This window comes from Hemitrygon akajei, chromosome 1 (assembly GCF_048418815.1).
Source record: "Hemitrygon akajei chromosome 1, sHemAka1.3, whole genome shotgun sequence".
NCBI classification, from domain to species: Eukaryota; Metazoa; Chordata; class Chondrichthyes; order Myliobatiformes; family Dasyatidae; genus Hemitrygon; species Hemitrygon akajei.
Window position 1 is genome coordinate 216,169,279 of NC_133124.1, and position 17,700 is coordinate 216,186,978.

Consider the following 17,700-nt stretch of genomic DNA (forward strand, 5'->3'; position numbering starts at 1 on the left):
GAGGGCCACCGAGAGACCCATGGGAGAGACTGTGCGCTCAACAGCTGTTGTCCGGGTGCTTCACCAGTTGCAGTTTCATGGGAGAGTGGCAAAGAGAAACATACTGTTTTAAAAAAATCTGACGTGACATCTCGGCCAGAGTTTGCCAGAAGACTTTGAAGTCCAGCTGGACAAAGGTTCTATGGTCTGATGAAACCAAAACTGAGCTTATCGGCCATCAAACTAAATGCTAAGTTTGACGTAAACTGAAAACTGCACATCATCAGAAACACACCATCCCGACCGTGAAGCATGGTGGTGGCTGCATCACGCTGTGGGGATGCTTCACTGCAACAGGCCCTGGAAGGCTTGTGAAGGTAGAGGGTAAAATGAATGCAGCAAAATACAGGGAAATCCTGGAGGAAAACCTGATACAGTCTGCAAGAGAACTGTGACTTGGGAGATTTGTTTTCCAGCAAGACAATGACTCCAAGCATAAAGCCAAAGCTACACGGGAATGGCTTAAAAACAACAAAGTTAATGTCCTGGAGCGGCCAAGTCAGAGTCCAGACCTCAAACCAATTGAGAATTTGTGGCTGGACTTGAAAAGGGCTGTTCACTCATGATCCCCATGAAATCTGTCAGAGCTTGAGCAATTTTGTAAGGAAGAATGGGGAGAAATTGCAGTTTCCAGATGTGCAAAGTTGATGGAGACCGATCCACACAGACTCAAGGCTGTAATTGCTGCCAAAGGTGCATCTACTAAATACTGACTTGAAGGGGGAAAATACTTATACAATCAATTAACTTGTGTTTTATATTTGTAATTAATTTAGATCACTGTAGAGATCTGTTTTCACTTTGTGCCAAAAATTATTTTTCTATTGATCAGTGTTAAAAAAGCCTGATTAAATCCACTGTGATTCAATGTTGTAAAACAGTAAAACATGAACACTTCCGAGGTGGGTGGGGCTGAACACGTTTTATAGGCGCTGTATATCCAGTCACACTCAGTCACACGTAGATTATGCTTTATAGTGTTGCTTTTATATTTATGCATATTGTATTTTTGCTTTTTTATTGAGCTCTTTATGCTTCTTGTGTTTTATTATGCTGTGTCAGATCCAGGGTAACAATCATTTCCTTCTCCTTCACACTCATGTTCCGAAGAATAACAATAAACTGTCTGATTGAAGACTACTGGCAGCAAATTTCTACAGCTGTAAGGTGGACTGTGTTCTGACTGGCTACATCACTGACAGGCTCCAACGCTCAGGATTGGAAAATGTTACAAAGGATTGTAAACTTAGCTAGATCCCTCTTGAGTACTAACCTCCCGAACGTCGAGGACATCTTCAAAAGGTGATGCCTCAAGACGCTGGTATCTATTATGACAGATTCTCACCATCCAGAACATGCCCTTCTATTGGTGTGAAGTGGAGTGTGTATTGACTGACTGCATCACAGCCTGGTATGGAAACCCCAATACCCTTGAACAGAAAATCCTACAAATGGTAGTGGATTTGGTCCAGTCCATCACAGATAAAACCCTCCCCACCATTGAGCGCATCTACATGAAACACAGTCGTAGGAAAGCAGCAACCATCATCGGAGATCCCCACCACCCAGGACATGCTCTTTCCTCACCGCTGCCATCAGGTAGAAGGTACAAGAGCCTCAGGACTCACACCACCCGGTTCAAGAACAGTTACTAACCCTCAACCATTAGGCTCCTGAACAAAAGGGGGTACCATCACTCACCTGCCCATCCATCAAGATATTCCCACAACCAATGATCTCACTTTAAGGACTCTTTATCTCGTTATCTCATTTTCTCATTATTTATTGCTATTTATTTATATCTGCATTTGCACAGTTTGTTGTCTCCTTCACTCTGGTTGATCTTTCATTGATCCTGCTGCAGTTACAATTCTGTCGATTTGCTGAGTATGCCCGCAGGAAAGTGAATCTCAGCGTTGTTTATGATGACGTCTATGTACTTTTAATAAAATTTACTTTGAACTTTGAATGCCCTCATCTCATTGCTGCCATTAGGGAGGAGGTAAACGAGCCCGAAGACCCAAAATAAATGTTTCAGTAACAGCTTCTTCCCCTCCACCATCAGGTTTCTGAATGGACCAAGAAACTCACAAACACTTCCTCACACTTGCTCTCATTTTGCAGCACATTTATAATATTATTTATCTATTATTGCAACTTACAGCATTTTTTTTTGTTTTGCACTGTACCGCTGACGCAAAACAACAAATACCATGACACACGTCAGTGATAATAAACCTGGTCCTCATTCTGAGCAGGGTGGGAACATCAACACAGAATGAGATACCAGAGCAAATCCAGCCCATTGGCACCACATTCAGGGTGTGGCGGGGGCTGCTTTCACAAGTTCGTTGCTTCAGCGGTATGCAGGATGTAATAATATCTTCAGGAAGCTTTCACAGGATGTATGACATCTTGTTTTGGTTTTTTTCTTTGCTCTGCTCTTCCTGCCACAAAGTTTGAAATGTGTCAAAAAAAGAGCTGAGATAAAAATCACCATGACGATGACGAGAGGAAGTTCATTAAAAATGCAAATTGAACCGCAGTTCAGCATGCAAACAGTTATTGAAAACGTCTTCAAGACTGTTTAATGTCATTTCCCGTACTCAAGTGTAAAGGAGAACAAAATAATTATTACTCCAGATCTGATGCAGCCCAAAAAAAGGAAACCACAATTAGGTAAAGAACTCAATAATAAAAAACAAAAATATAAATACATAAGATAGCTTATGATTGTATGTCTATAAAGAGATGCTAGGGACAGGTGGGTCTGTACATAAGGTGACTCTGACAGGAAATGATAAAGTAGTGGTGGTGGGGGCTGTAGAGGGGTGGGTTAGTGGGTGGAGATGTTGATTAGCCTTACTGCTTGGGGAAAATAACTTTTTGAGTCTGGTGGTCCTGACGTGGATGCTACGTAGCCTCCTCCCTGATAGGAGTGGGACAAACAGTCCATGAGGAGGGTGGGTGGGATCCTTCATGACTTTACTGGTCTTTTTTCAGCACCTTACCGTATATCTGTCCTTGGCGGCAGGTAGCCCCGGTGCCAGTGATGTGTTGGGCAGTTTTACTCCCCGTTGTGGAGCCTTGCTGTCTGCCGCAGTGCCGTTTCTCTATCACGAGGCGATGCAGTTTGTGAGGATGCTCTCTACTGCGCATCTGCAGAAGGCCGCGAGTATTGACGTGCATAATTCATGGAATTAGGGCCAGGATTAGAACCGCAGATCCTAGATAGGGTGGTTAGTTGCAATCTGGTGTGAATTGGCCTTTATTCAGCGGCTGAATCTACCTGGAACATGACAACAGCATTCTCCACCATGCCTCTTACGTGGAAAGGAAAGCTGATGGAATTCAAAAGAGTGTCATATTTCATTCTTACGGTCACACCCAAGATATACAGATGGCAACAGATTGACAGACTGCAGTGGATTCAGTCCAACTCCTCACAGGCAAAGCCCTCCCACCACTGAGCATATGGAGTATTCCACAAGGAAGCAGCATCCAGCATCAAGGACCCCACCATCCAGGCCACACTCTCTTTCACTATTACCATCGGGGAGGGAATACAGGAGCCTTAGGTCCCACACCACCAGGTTCAGGAACAGTTATTACCCCTCAACCATCAGGTCCCACACCACCAGGTTCAGGAACAGTTATTACCCCTCAACCATCAGGTCCCACACCACCAGGTTCAGGGACAGTTATTACCCCTCAACCATCGGGTCCCACACCACCAGGTTCAGGAACAGTTATTACCCCTCAACCATCAGGTTCCACACCACCAGGTTCAGGAAATGTTATTATTCTACAACCATCAGGCTCCTGAACCAGCGTGGATAACTTCACTCATCTCAACTCTGTATTGAATCCATGACTTACAGACTCATGTTCTCAGTATTGTTTATTACTATTTTTTCTTGTATTTGCACTGTTTGGCCTCTTTTGCACATTGGTTGTTTCTTTGTGGTTTTTCATTGATTCTATGTGTTTCTTTGTTCTACGCTGAATGCCCAAAAGGAAATGAACCTCAGGGTCATATATGGTGATATATAGGTACATATATATGGTGATATATATGGACTCAAAGCTGACTTAGATTTGGAACATAGAGTAATTACTTAATGTCCTTACTTAATTACTTAAGTAATTACTCAAGTCCTTACTGAATACTCCATAAGATAACAGGAAGAATTTTATCCTAACATCCTCTGAAACTCAACTGGCCATCTCTTAAAGACAAGATGTTCTGGAGATGCTTGAAATCCAGGGTAACTCACTGAAGGATCTCAAAGGGTCAGGAAGGATCTATGGAAAGGAATCAAGAGTCGATGTTTAGGGCCGAGACCCTTCATCATTTTGTGTGTGTTGTTCTGGATTTCCAGCATCTGCAGAATCTCCTGTGTTGCTATTTATCTTGACATTTTGCTATTTGCTAATTAGTTTCTCTGGCCACAACGACCAACACCATTCCCATATCAGTCCTCGCTGATCTGATATGAGAAAAGTGCCACATTTCACTGTATGTTTCAATACTTACGTGATAGAAAAATTAATTTTTGATCTTTAAATTCCAGGGAACACAAAGTTAGGCACCCGAGCTCACTTCCCTGTAGTATACAGTGGTTATTGCTCCGGAGGAGGAAGCTGCAGTAACGATAAAGGATAGTAATATACATTCAGTGGAACCTTGGGTACCTAATAAAGTGGCCACTCATTGTCGTTCATGGTCTTCTGCTGCTGTAGCCCATTCAGAGTTGTTGCTGTTGCACATTCAGAGATGCTCTTCTGCACTCTGCTGTTGTAACGTGTGGTTATTTGAGTTACTGTCGCCTTCCTGTCAGCTTGAACCAGTCTGGCTGTTCTCCTCTGACCTCTTTCATTAACAAGGCATTTTCACCCACAGAACTGCCCCTCACTGGGTGTTTTTTGTTTGACGCACCATTCTCTGTGAACTCTGGAGCAGGGGTTCCCAACCTGGGGTCCATGGACCTCTAGGGTAATGGTAAGGGTCCACGGCATAAAAAAAGATTGGAAACCCCTGTGTTAGATACTGTTGTGTGAGAAAATCCCGGAAATCAGCAGTTTCTGAGATACTCAAACCACCCCATCTGGCACCAACAATCTTCCCACAGTCAGTCATTTAAATTAGATTTCTTACATATTTGGTCTGAACCACAACTGAGCATTTTGATTATGTCTACATGTTTTTATGCATTGAGTTGCTGCCATATGACTGGCTGATTAGGTATTTGCATTAATGAGCAGGTGTACAGGTGTGCCTGATAAAGTGGCTGTTCAGTGAATTTTCAGGTCAGGATAGGTCATCACAGTTACACCCTTGACCTTCCAGGTAATGTGAGATGCTAACTTGGAATCTTGGAAATTGTGAAGATGATACACTCTGGCTCCACTGCTGATTAGCCTGTGCTTGCTTGTATTTTTCGTTTCGTGCCGTGTCGTATGACGTGGGTGATCATAGCCTTCTACCTGCCTTTTCACCAACTTCACTCTGTTCTTATTCTTTTCTCTATCCATGGCCATGATTATTCTTGGCAAATTTTTCTACAGAAGTGATTTGTCATTCCCTTCTTCTGGGCAGTGTCTTTACAAGACGGGTGACCCCAGCCATTATCAATACTCTTCAGAGATTGATGTCTCTGGTGTCAGTGGTCGCATAACCAGGACTTGTGATCTGCACCGGCTGCTCGTACGACCATCCACCACCTGCTCCCATGGCTTCACGAGACCCTGATCTGGGTTGAGGGGGGGTCACTCCAGCCCAAGATCTTAAGGCACAAACTAATGGAGATGGGAGTAGACTCTCACATGGTGGATTGGATAGTGGACTACTTGACAGATAGATCTCAGTATGTGCGGTTGGGAGACTGTAGGTCTGACACGGTGGTCAGCAGCACAGGGGCGCCGCAGGGAACTGTACTCTCTCCGGTCCTGTTCACCCTGTACACATCAGACTTCCAATATAACTCGGAGTCCTGCCATGTGCAAAAGTTCGCTGATGACACGGCCATAGTGGGGTATGTCAGGAATGGACAGGAGGAGGAGTATAGGAAACTGATACAGGACTTTGTGATATGGTGCAACTCAAACTACCTGCGTCTCAATATCACCAAGACCAAGGAGATGGTGGTGGACTTTAGGAGATCTAGGCCTCATATGGAGCCAGTGATCATTAATGGAGAATGTGTGGAGCAGGTTAAGACCTACAAGTATCTGGGAGTACAGTTAGATGAGAAGCTAGACTGGACTGCCAACACAGATGCCTTGTGCAGGAAGGCACAGAGTCGACTGTACTTCCTAAGAAGGTTGGCGTCATTCAATGTCTGTAGTGAGATGCTGAAGATGTTCTATAGGTCAGTTGTGGAGAGCGCCCTCATCTTTGTGGTGGCGTGTTGGGGAGGAAGCATTAAGAAGAGGGACGCCTCACGTCTTAATAAGCTGGTAAGGAAGGCGGGCTCTGTCGTGGGCAAAGTACTGGAGAGTTTAACATCGATAGCTGAGCGAAGGGCGCTGAGTAGGCTACGGTCAATTATGGATAACTTTGAACATCCTCTACATAGCACCATCCAGAGACAGAGAAGCAGTTTCAGCGACAGGTTACTATCGATGCAATGCTCCTCAGACAGGATGAAGAGGTCAATACTCCCCAATGCCATTAGGCTTTACAATTCAACCGCCAGGACTTAAGAACTTTTTAAAAGCTATTATTAATGCTTTTTGAGATAGTGACTTAGATGCATATCATATTTTTTTACTGAGTTAAGTATTGTATGTAATTAGTTTTGCTACAACAAGTGTATGGGACATTGGAAAAAAAGTTGAATTTCCCCATGGGGATGAATAAAGTATCTATCTATCTATCTATCTATCTTCTGGTCCTAGACTCTCCCATCATAGGAAACCTCCTCTCCACATCCACTCTATCGAGGCCTTTCAAGGAAGGAGTGCCTTACACCTCCTGTGGTCGAGATGTATCACCAACCTGCCACTGATTTATATCATCATCTACAGTGTATACATATAATTGTTTCCAGTTATTGCTAACAGTTGCTTTTGTATCTTTCGAGAAACTTCTTAGTTTTCTGTAGCAGCTGCCATGCCACTTGAATCTGGCCATTTCACGGTTAATTGTTCTCAGTGAGACATCCGTACCCCTAGTCCGAGTATGAATATTTATTTTTACAATTCCACCTCTTGTTCCTCCAAGAGGACCACAACCTCATTGTTGGGTTCAGAGGCTTGTGTGCTTCAATGACCTGGAGAGCGGTGTTGGCTGGAGTCAAGGATTTATGCTTGGGCTCTTGGTAGGGTCACCCATGCCAAACAGGTCGAGAGTGGTCCGCCAGTCCTCCAGGTTCAGGGGTTCACCTCAGGGCTAACACCCCTGACTGGTCAAACAGAACTTTTACAGAAACAGCAATGAAGAATCTTTCTATACAGAGATGGAGGACCTTCATTGCTGCCCTAAACGCCACTGACATTACGGCCAATAATTAAATAAGTCTAGCCTCTGCATCACGGCCTTGCACCTTATTGTCTGTTTGCCTCTGTGATTGTGACACTCTGCTCTGCGTTCTTGCTGTTGTTGATTTCCATTTGTACTACCTCAATGCACTGACATGATGAAATGATCTGTATTACATGCCATCGGCACATGTGGCAATATTACACCAATTCATTGATTTAACCTTCGCTAGACCTTTTCCTAGGAAGTGGTAGATGTGGGTTTGATTGCAACATTACTGGTGAGGCATGGTAGCGTAGTGGTTAGCACAGTGCAGGTGACCTGGGTTCAATTCCTACCGCTGCCTGTAAGGAGTTTGTACGTTCTCCCTGTGACCTCATGGTCCAAAGATCTACCAGCTGGTAGGTTAATAGGTCATTGTAAATTGTCCTGCGATTAGGCAACGATTAAATCAGGGAATTGTTTGGATGGCGAGTCTTGCAGGGCCGGAAGGGCCTGTTGTGCACTGTATCTCAATGATAATAATAGCAATAATAATAATTTCAGAGAAGGTACATGGATGAGAGAAGCATGGAGGGTTTCAGTCCAGGAGTATATCAATGGGACTAGGTTTACATGAACTAGATGGGCAGAAGGGCCTGTTTCTGTGCTGTAGTGTTCTCTGACTCTACTTATCCACCTGCCTTTCATCTGATTGTAATAATTATAACATTTGAGAGGGTAGGCGGGGGTTGGGGTGGGGGTGGGGGTGGGAGGGGGTTCTTGGCCTGTTGAGTACAGCGCTGGTGAGGTTATTCCTAAAGACGGTGTTTCTAGTAAGCGCCCATAGGCTGACTGGGAAAAGTGACGTGGTGAGTGGGGGAATCCTATACAGGTATTAAAAAACTTTCACCCCCGTCCCTGGGATTTTTTTGGGCAACATTTCAAGTATCATTTTGTTCGAGTCCGTGGCCCCGCCTCCCACGTGCAGTGACGACACACGAATTCATGTGGACCGAAAGGACGTGACTCCCCGTGACGTCAGCTTCCTAATATGGCACGACCCAGCGGGGGTTCCGGAGCCGAGACTATAAAACCAATTGCTCCGGACCTTTTAGCAGATCAATTGGAACTAGGAGAGGAGGATTTATCCGCAACGCACAATATTAATTCGATTTAGTTCCGAGTAAGTATGCAGACTTTGCTACCCACTGACAGATCAGACATCTATGGAAAGGAATAGAGATTCCGAAACGCTGACTCTTTATTTCCCTCCATAGATGCTGCCCGATCTGCTGAGTTCCCCCAGCATTTTGTATCTGCTTCTCTGGATTTCCAGCATCGGCAGTACCTCTTGAGTTTAAAATCAGAAAGCTGTCCTTTCCTCGCTCAGTTTTACAATTTATGCTAACATAATTGGGCTAGGTTCAGAGCAGTTTGTTGTCCTATATCTCCCGTGAACTTAGCAACAATAAGGTTGCAAAATTGTAATTTTTTAAATGTTTGATCGCGTTTGAAAAGTGAGCGTGTGAAGTGGCTAACGGCTCGCTCTGATTGTTTTTGGAACAGAAGGAAGGCGAAACAGCTTGCGAGAGAAGCAGACTTCATTCCAACATGGTAACCACGGATTCGCTGGAGATTGAGAGCTGTCACTTGGTGGAATTGCTGGCGGAGGAGCAGGGACGCGTGCTCATCCTCGACTGCCGCTCGTTCCTCAGCTTCAACGCGTCCCACATCAGGGGCTCGCACAACGTGTACTGTAATACCATCGTCAAGCGCAGGTCGAAAGGAGCCATCGCCCTGGACTGCATCCTGCCCGAGGACAGTGTTCGCTCTGCCCTCAGCGGTGGCTTCTACCCCGCCGTGTTGGTGCTGGACGACAGGAGCCCGAGCGCCGCCACGCTGGGCCGGGACAGCACGGCCCGGCTCGTCCTCAACACCCTGAGCGCGCAGCTCGACACCAGCACCTTGAAGGTTTACTTCCTGAAGGGTAAGGAACCATGACTCGGTGTGGGGGTGCACGAATGGAGCGGGTCCGGAGCGCGGCTGTGGGACCGATGCGCAGGGCGCGGGTCCGAGTCCCTATCGAGGATCACCCCCATCTCCCACCGATGTCCTGGGACTCCCTTTCCAATCGGGATCGAGCTCTCGGGCACACGCTTTAACCCGGGATCGCGGAGGGCAGGGAGCGCACACGGACCCCGAGCTGACCCCTCTATCTCTTTCTCTCTCTGCAGGAGGCTACGAAACCTTCCACTCGCTCTTCCCGGAGATGTGCACTGAACCCCTCAGTTCCTACCCGCAGGCCAGCTCAGTGCCCACCCTCATCGCCAGAGGAACTCCGCTCTATGACCAGGTGAGACCCCCACACCTCGTCCCACATTCTGCATCTTCCGTGTTCCGCACGAAACTACCCCGGCGTCACCCAGCTCTCCAACTACTCCAATAATATCTTCACCACCTCCAACCCAATCCCCAGTCTAGACAGTGGCCCTGGGTAGAGAATGGATCCTGGAGTTGAGTCCAGGATCAGAGGGCACTGACTCAGAGTACAACAGGGATGAGGAGGAATTTCTTCGGCCAGAGGCTGGTGAACCTGTGGAATTCACAGACGGCTGTGGAGTCCAAGTCATTGGGGAAATTTAAAGAAGAGGTTGATTCTCGATCAGACAGGGTGTCAAAGGTAATAGGGAGAAGCCAAGAGAATGGAGTTGAGGGGGAAAATAAATCAGCCATGATGAAATGGTGAAGCAGACACGATGGGCTGAATGGCCTAATTCTGTCCCTATAAGGTCTTGTGTTCCTTTTTACCCCATTCCGAGATCAATCTAACCTACATAATCTTCCGTTTTTTTTTAATCATCCATGTAGCTATCTAAGAGTTTCTTAAATGCCCCCAATCCACCCCTGGCAAGGAGTTCCACACATCCAACTCTCTCTGTGGAAAGAAACCTACCTCTGCATTCTGCCCCTCTCCCATACTTGTCTCCAATCACCTTGAAGTTTTGCCCCTTCGTGCTAGCCAGTTCTGCAGTGGGAGAAAGTCTCGGACTGCCCACTCCACCCGTGCCTCATATCAATGTGTACACCTCCACAATGTCACCTCTCATTCTCCTCCTTTCCACAGAGAGAAGCTCTAGCTCGTTCACTCCTTTCCCCATAAGTCCTGCTCTCTTTCCTGCGTCACACTGTTGTAAGTGGGGTGTCCCTGCCTGGTGCTGGGCCGTGCTCTGAACGCTGCGTTTTTTTTGTGTCGTCGTTTGCAGGGTGACCCAGTGGAGATCCTGCCTTTCCTCTACCTGGGCAGTGCCTACCACTCATCCCGTAAGGAGACGCTGCAGTCCCTGGGAATCACCGCACTGCTGAATGTATCTTCCAACTGCCCCAACTGCTTCGAGGGAGTCTTCCAGTACAAGTGCATCCCCGTGGAGGACAGCCACATGACCGACATCAGCGCCTGGTTTCAGGAAGCCATTGATTTCATCGGTAAGTTGGAAAATCCAGAACAAACATTCCTCTTTCATAACTGTGTACTAGAATCTTAGAGCACTACAGGCTCTTTGGAGCATCCAGTCCATGGAGGGCTATGTAGGAGGAAAGGGTTAGGTTAATCATGGGTCAGCACTGCATCGTGGGCTGAAGGGCCTGTACTGTGCTGTTGCGTTCTGTGTTATTCTGCCTATTGACCCACCCTGGGCCATTGTCCTCCATGTCCCGCCCATCCATGTACTTATCCAAACTTATCTCAATGTTGAAATTGAACCCATATACGTCACTTCCACTGACAGCTCATTCCACACTCGCACCACCGTCTGAGTGAAGAAGATCCCCTCAAATATTTCACCTTTCACCCTAATCCATGACCTCTAGCTCTAGTCTCATCCAACCTCAGTTGTAAAAGCCGGCTTTCATTTACCTGATCTATATCTCTCACAATGCTGTATACCTCTTTCAAGTCTCTCTCATCCCCCTGCACTCCAGAGAATAAAGTTCTAGCCCATTCTGATTCATCAGTCCCACCAATCCAGCTTGTTCCACCACTCCCTGGCCTGTTCAATGTCCTTTCCTGGATATACACTAAACCAATTCATCACACTTTGGAGACACAAAAGTATTCCCCAAGCAATCTCCTCAAGCCCTTGTCTCTGCCTTTAGCGTCCTGAGATTTGAGATATTTGAGCACGTAGAACTGGAGACCAGGAGCTGAAGTAGTCAATTCTGCCTCTCCATCCTGGCCCACCACCCAATATGGTCCTGGCCTGTCTGTTTTTTATGCATTCCTGTCTGAGGTCTATAATTCTGTCCAAATATCTGGTCCTCTTGGCTGTAAATTCACTCAATATCTCAGCTTTCTGAGACAGATGATTCTCCCTCATATCTCTGAAGTGCCCTCCCACTCCAAAACTATGACCGGTGGGAAATCCTTCTGGCATCCACCCTGTCAAGTGAGTATTGATGCTGTTTGCTCTTGATTCAGGGCAGGAGCAACATCAATATTCTATTTGCTCTGCACTGTTTTCAAATTCCACCACTGCCTTAAACTATCAGACCATGAGATATAGGAGCAGAATTAGACCATTTGGTCCATTGAGTCTGATCCTATCATGGCTGATTTATTATTCCCCTCAACCTCATTCTCCTTCCTTCTCCCTATAACCTTTTACGCCCTGACTAATCAAGGGCCATCAACCTCTGCTTTAAATACACCCAATGACTTTGCCTCCATAGCCACCTGTGGCAATGAATTCCACAGATTCACCACCCTCTGGCTAAAGATTTTCCACCTCATCTCTGTTCCAAAGGGATGTCCTCGTATACTGAGGCTGTGCCCTCTGGTCCTAGGCCACCCTTCTCCATGACAGCAAACATCATCTTCTTGTCTGCTTTGTCTAGGCCTTTCAACATTCAATAGGTTTCAGTGAGATCCCACCCTCCCCCCATTCTTCTAAACGCCAGTGAGGACAGACCCAGAGCCATCATACATTAACCCTTTAATTCCCGGGATCATTCTCGTAAACCTTCTCTAGATCCCCTCCAACACCAGCACATCCATTCTTAGATAAGGGGCCCAGAACTCTACACCACATTCCAAGTGTGTTTGGACCAATAAAGCCTCAGCGTTACACTCCTGCTTCTATATTCTAGCCCCATCATAATGAATGCTAACGTTGCATTCCTTAGCACCGACTCAAAGTCCTTGATCACTGAATCTCAATGTGTTTCCTTTCTGCTTAAAGTTCATAAGTGATTTTCAAATAACGATGGGTTGGGATTTTGATGTTTCCTACCTCCCCATGCTGTATGTTAATGGGCCTTTCCTCTCTGCTCCAATTAGATTCGGTGAAGAACAGCGGTGGCCGAGTCTTGGTGCACTGCCAGGCCGGTATCTCCAGATCCGCCACCATCTGCTTGGCCTACCTGATCCGGACACAGCGGGTGCGGCTGGAAGAAGCCTTCGACTTTGTCAAGCAGCGAAGGGGCATCATTTCCCCGAACTTCAGCTTCATGGGACAGTTGCTGCAGTTTGAAACCAAGGTGCTGTGTCACTAGAGATTGGCTCTTTATAGGAAAGAGGGAGTCAGACGCCCACCAGGTCAATGGAACAAGTCATGGTGGTCCGGCCTTGCCAGCTTTAGCATCTCCCTGAGGAGTTTTGTGATACGAGGAAGTCTGATAGGATTTGGACGCTCTGAGCTGATTGTATCGACAGACAAGAAGATGGGGTCAGGGCATGTTTCAAGCTGACAGGATTCCATACAAGCAGCTTGGATACTCAAGCGTCTCTTCAACAAGCCATGCAGATATCAGCTGATGTTGGTCTCAACCTCGAGCAGGAAAGGTAGCATCACTCACTGCTCATGAGATGCCCCCTGCTACAACGCCAACGGTACTTCGCCCTAAACCCGCACATTTCCTGTAAATCCCATCGGTATCATTTACCAATCTGCGAGGCTGATGGGAGAGGGTGGTTCCTGCTGTTGTCTGGAAGATTCCACTGAATAACTAACCCTGGACACTTTTGCCCTGTTGGCCAATACCGCTCTTGCCCCTGTGCGCCATCAGTCTCAATTGGTGCATTGGGACCTATTCTCAAGGGAGATGATCTGTGAAGGAAATGCTGCTCCTATTAGTTTCAATTTGAGTTTTCCGGGGCTCCAATGTTTACGGTCTAATGCGGACTCTGAGCCAGAATCCTACCAAGAACCATTCCTAACCTCACGTGTACCCCAGCCACATGGGAGACACGCCTGGACAATACGTTAGCCTGAACTGTGAAGGTTTGGAACCCAAGGGGGTGGTGCCGACAGTATAACGGCTGGTCCTTTCTACTCTGTCAACATCACAACCTCTCTGGGTTCCCATCGAGCAGCCAGATTGCTCTTAAAGCCACAGAGTGTAATTTAATTCTCTGTTTTAAAGAGATCTCTACCTGCTAATGTCCTTATAAAGGAAAGTACTTTATATATTTTATTATCTGTTCGGTAAATATTTTAAGTTTCACTACTAAGTATTACTGAGATTATTTATTACTCTGGAAAATAAAACTTTTTGAAAATTCTCACTTGATGTCATTGCATTATTTCTTGCTGTGCCTGAGTTGAACGAGAATGATTCCATTAGACATAAGAGCAAAATTAGGTCATTTGGCCCATCAAGTCAGCTCCTCCAATCCATCATGGCTGATTTCTTATTCTAGTTGAAGGTTTAATCTCCAATCAGTGCTAGTCAGCAGAAGGGGACATGAAACCTCACAATAAGCACCAACAAGTCACCACACCAACACAAGAAAATCTGCAGATGCTGGAAGTCCAGAGCAACACACACAAAATGCCGGAGGAACTCAGCAGGCCAGGCAGCATCAATGGAAAGAGTAAACGGTCGATGTTTTGGTCTGAGACCCATCTTCGGGGTTGGGAAGAAAGAGGAGAAGTCGAGTGAGAAGGTGGGGGGAGAACTACAAGGTGGCAGGTGATAGGTGTAACTGGGAGAAGGGGAGGGGTGAACTAAAGAGCTGGGAAGTCAATTGGTGAAAGAGATAAAAGGCTGGAGAAGAGGGAATCTGATAGGAGAAGACAGAAGACCATGGAGGAAAGGAAGAGGGAGCAGCACCAGAGGGAGGAGATGGGCAGGTGAGAGAGGGGAATGGGAATGGGGAATGGTGAAGGGGGTGCAATTACTGGAAGTTTGAGAAACTGATGTTCATGCCATCAGGTTGGAGGCTATCCAGACAGAATATAAGGTGTAGCTCCTCCAGCCTGAGTGTGGCTTCATCACGGCAGTTGAGGAGGGCTTGGACTGACATGTTGGAATGGCAATGGGAAGTAGAGTTGAAGTGGGAGATCCCACTTTCTCTGGCGAACAGAGTGTAGGCGCTCGTCGAAGCAGTCTCCCAATCTACGTCGGGTCTCATTGATATATAAGAGGCCACACCGGGAGCACTGGACACAGTAGATGACCCCAATAGGCTTACAGGTGAAGTGTCGCCTCACATGGAGGCTCTGAGTGGTAGTGAGGGAGGAGGCGTAGGGCAGGTGTAGCATTGTTCCACTTGCAAGGGTAAGTGCCAGGAGGGAGATCAGTGGGGAGGGACGAGTGGACAAGGGAATTGCATAGGGGAGTGACCCCTGCGGAAAGCAGAAGTTGTGGGGGGAGGGAAAGATGTGCTTGGTGGTGGGATCCAGTTGGAGACGGCGGAAGTTATGGAGAGTTAAGTGCTGGACGCGGGGGTGGTGGGGTGGTAGGTGAGGACAGGAGGAACCCTATCCCCAGCATGGTGGTGGGAAGATGGGGTAAGAGCAGGTGTGCACAATATGGAAGGGAAGTGGGTGAGGGCAATGTTGATGGTGGAGTAGGAAGGCCCCTTTCTTTGAAGTATGGGGACATGAAAATGGACTGAAAAGCCTCATCCTGAGGGCAGATGCGGCAGAGACGGACAAACTGAGAGAAGGGTTTTACAAGTGACAGGGTGGGAAGAGGTAGCCCAGGTAGCTGTGAGAGTCAGTGGGCTTATAAAAGATATCAAAGGTTTCAAAGGTACATTTAATGTCAGAGAAATGTATACAATATACATCCTGAAATGCTTTTTCTTCACAACCAATGACAAAAACAGAGGAGTGCCCCAAAGAATGAATGACAGTCAAATGTTAGAACCCCAAAGTCCCCCCCCCAGTTTCCCCAACCCGTGCGTAAATAGCAGCTAGCAACGATCCCCATCCCCCACCAGCAAAAACAAGCATCGGCACCCACCGCCGAGCACGCAAGCACGAGCAAAGCAAGGACACAGACTTGCAGTTACCCCAAAGACTACATTGTTCACCCGGCATTCGACGTACCACAGGCGCTCTCTCTCCCTAATGAAGGAGAAAGAGGTGTCTCCGTTTCACAGCGAGAGGGGAGACATAACCAACAACTCGCTGGTTTACAACGTTAAAAGTCGATTGCGTTGCTTTTTCCCGAGCTCTGTGCCCAAAGATCTCTGGTCTCTGGGTACACAGCCAGAGATCTTCAGACTCTCACAACACACCGATCTTCAGCTGGGACACTGGCCTTCGATCCGCCCATCTCCAGAGCCTCGGGGTCTCGGACCCCCGAAGGTGAGTGAAGCTCTTAGGCCACGTCCTCGGTGTGCCGAACAACGGCCAGGCGTAAAACCCCGAGAGCAGGTCCCATTCCCACAAAGAACCAAAATCAACGTGTAACTCCAGGCCAGGGTCTTCAAACGAACCCTGAAAGGGAAACATAGAGATATTAAAGATGGAAAAAGAGCTGCTTCCGGAGATGAAAGCAAAGGAGTCATTGTTTAGCACCATCTTGACTAACCTCCACCCCAGCTTAGTAGTTAATTTGCCTCCAGAGTGACGAGAGACCTTGACAAACATGATTAGGACCCAGATGCTGGAGAGTCTGAGGCAAGGACCGAGACTGAGCACAAACAACACGCTAGACGATATCTCTAGTTGAGTTAACCATTGAGCAACAAACCGTCATTCAGGTGCTCCTTAAGTACTGAATACTTGGTGGCAAAACATGATTGCGCATTAGCGGGACGGTCCCGAACTCTTAACGGGGCTGTGCCAGTGATCCAAACTCCAGAGGGTTAGAGCATCTAAACCCTGGATGCTGGCGCAGTTGGGTGCATCTTGTGACATCCAGAGATGGAGACAGAGAGATCAAGAAAGGAGAGGGAGGGGTCAGAAATGGACCAGGCAAATTTGAGGGCAGGGTGGAAGTTGGAGGTAAAGTTGATGAAGTGGACGAGCTCAGCATGGGTGCAGGAAGCCGCACCAATGCAGTTGTCGATGTAGCATAGGAAGAGTTGAGAAGCGATGCCAGTGTAGTTTTGGAACATGGACTATCTGTGTAGCTGACGAAGCCGGAGGCATACCTGGGACCCATGTGAGTGCCCATGGCTACACCTTTGGTTTGAAAGAAGTGGGAGAAGCCAAAGGAGAAATTATTGAGGGTCAGGAGCCGTTCCGCCAGACGAGAGGAGTGGTGGTGGAGAGGAACTGGTTGAGTCTGTTGTCCAGGAAAAAGCGAGGAGTTTTAACACCCTCCTGATGGGGGATTGGACATCCATAATGGAAATGAGATGGCCAGGGCCAAGGAACTTGAAAACTTTGAAAAGATCCAAAGCATGTGATGTGTCACGGATGTAGGTAGGAAGGGACTGGATGGGGTGGGAGGTGATAAAACTCAGTCGAGGTATGCAGATATGAGTTCTGTGAGGCAGGAACAAGCTGAAACAATGGGTCTACCTAGACTGTCAGATTTGTGGATCTTGGGTAGGAGGTAGAAACGGGAAGTGCGAGGTGTGGGAACTATGGCAGTGGATGGGAGTTCACCAAAGTTAATAAGGTCAGTGATGGTGTGGGTGACAATGGTCTGGTGCTCCTTAGTGGGGTCCTGTTCAAGGGGTAAGTAAGAGGAGGTGTCTGAGAGTTGTCGTTGGGCCTCAGCAAGGCAGAGATGAGTCTGCCAGACTACTACAGCACCTCCTTATCTGCGGGTTTGATGGTGAGGTTAGGATTAGTGTGGAGAGAGTGGAGAGCAGTGTGTTTGGAAGGAGTGAGGTTGGAATTGGAGAGAGGAGTGGTGAAGTCAAGACGGTTGATGTCTTGTTGGTGGTTGGCAATGAAAAGATCCAGAGCGGAGTGTCCAGGAAGAGGAGGAGAGGGTTGGGGAGTTCAGGGAAGGTG

The 17,700-nt window shown here is 47.2% G+C and overlaps 1 protein-coding gene across 1 annotated transcript; it reads left to right on the forward strand.

Annotated features, from left to right (window-relative positions):
- The first annotated feature begins 8,621 nt into the window (after positions 1 to 8,621).
- Positions 8,622 to 14,063, forward strand: dusp2 (dual specificity phosphatase 2). Its single transcript, XM_073060858.1, has 5 exons — positions 8,622 to 8,687; positions 9,071 to 9,491; positions 9,739 to 9,857; positions 10,768 to 10,987; positions 12,837 to 14,063. The coding sequence occupies exons 2-5, from the start codon at positions 9,116 to 9,118 to the stop codon at positions 13,049 to 13,051; spliced, it is 930 nt and encodes a 309-aa protein (XP_072916959.1). The 5' UTR covers positions 8,622 to 8,687; positions 9,071 to 9,115; the 3' UTR covers positions 13,052 to 14,063.
- Positions 14,064 to 17,700: the final 3,637 nt, after the last annotated feature.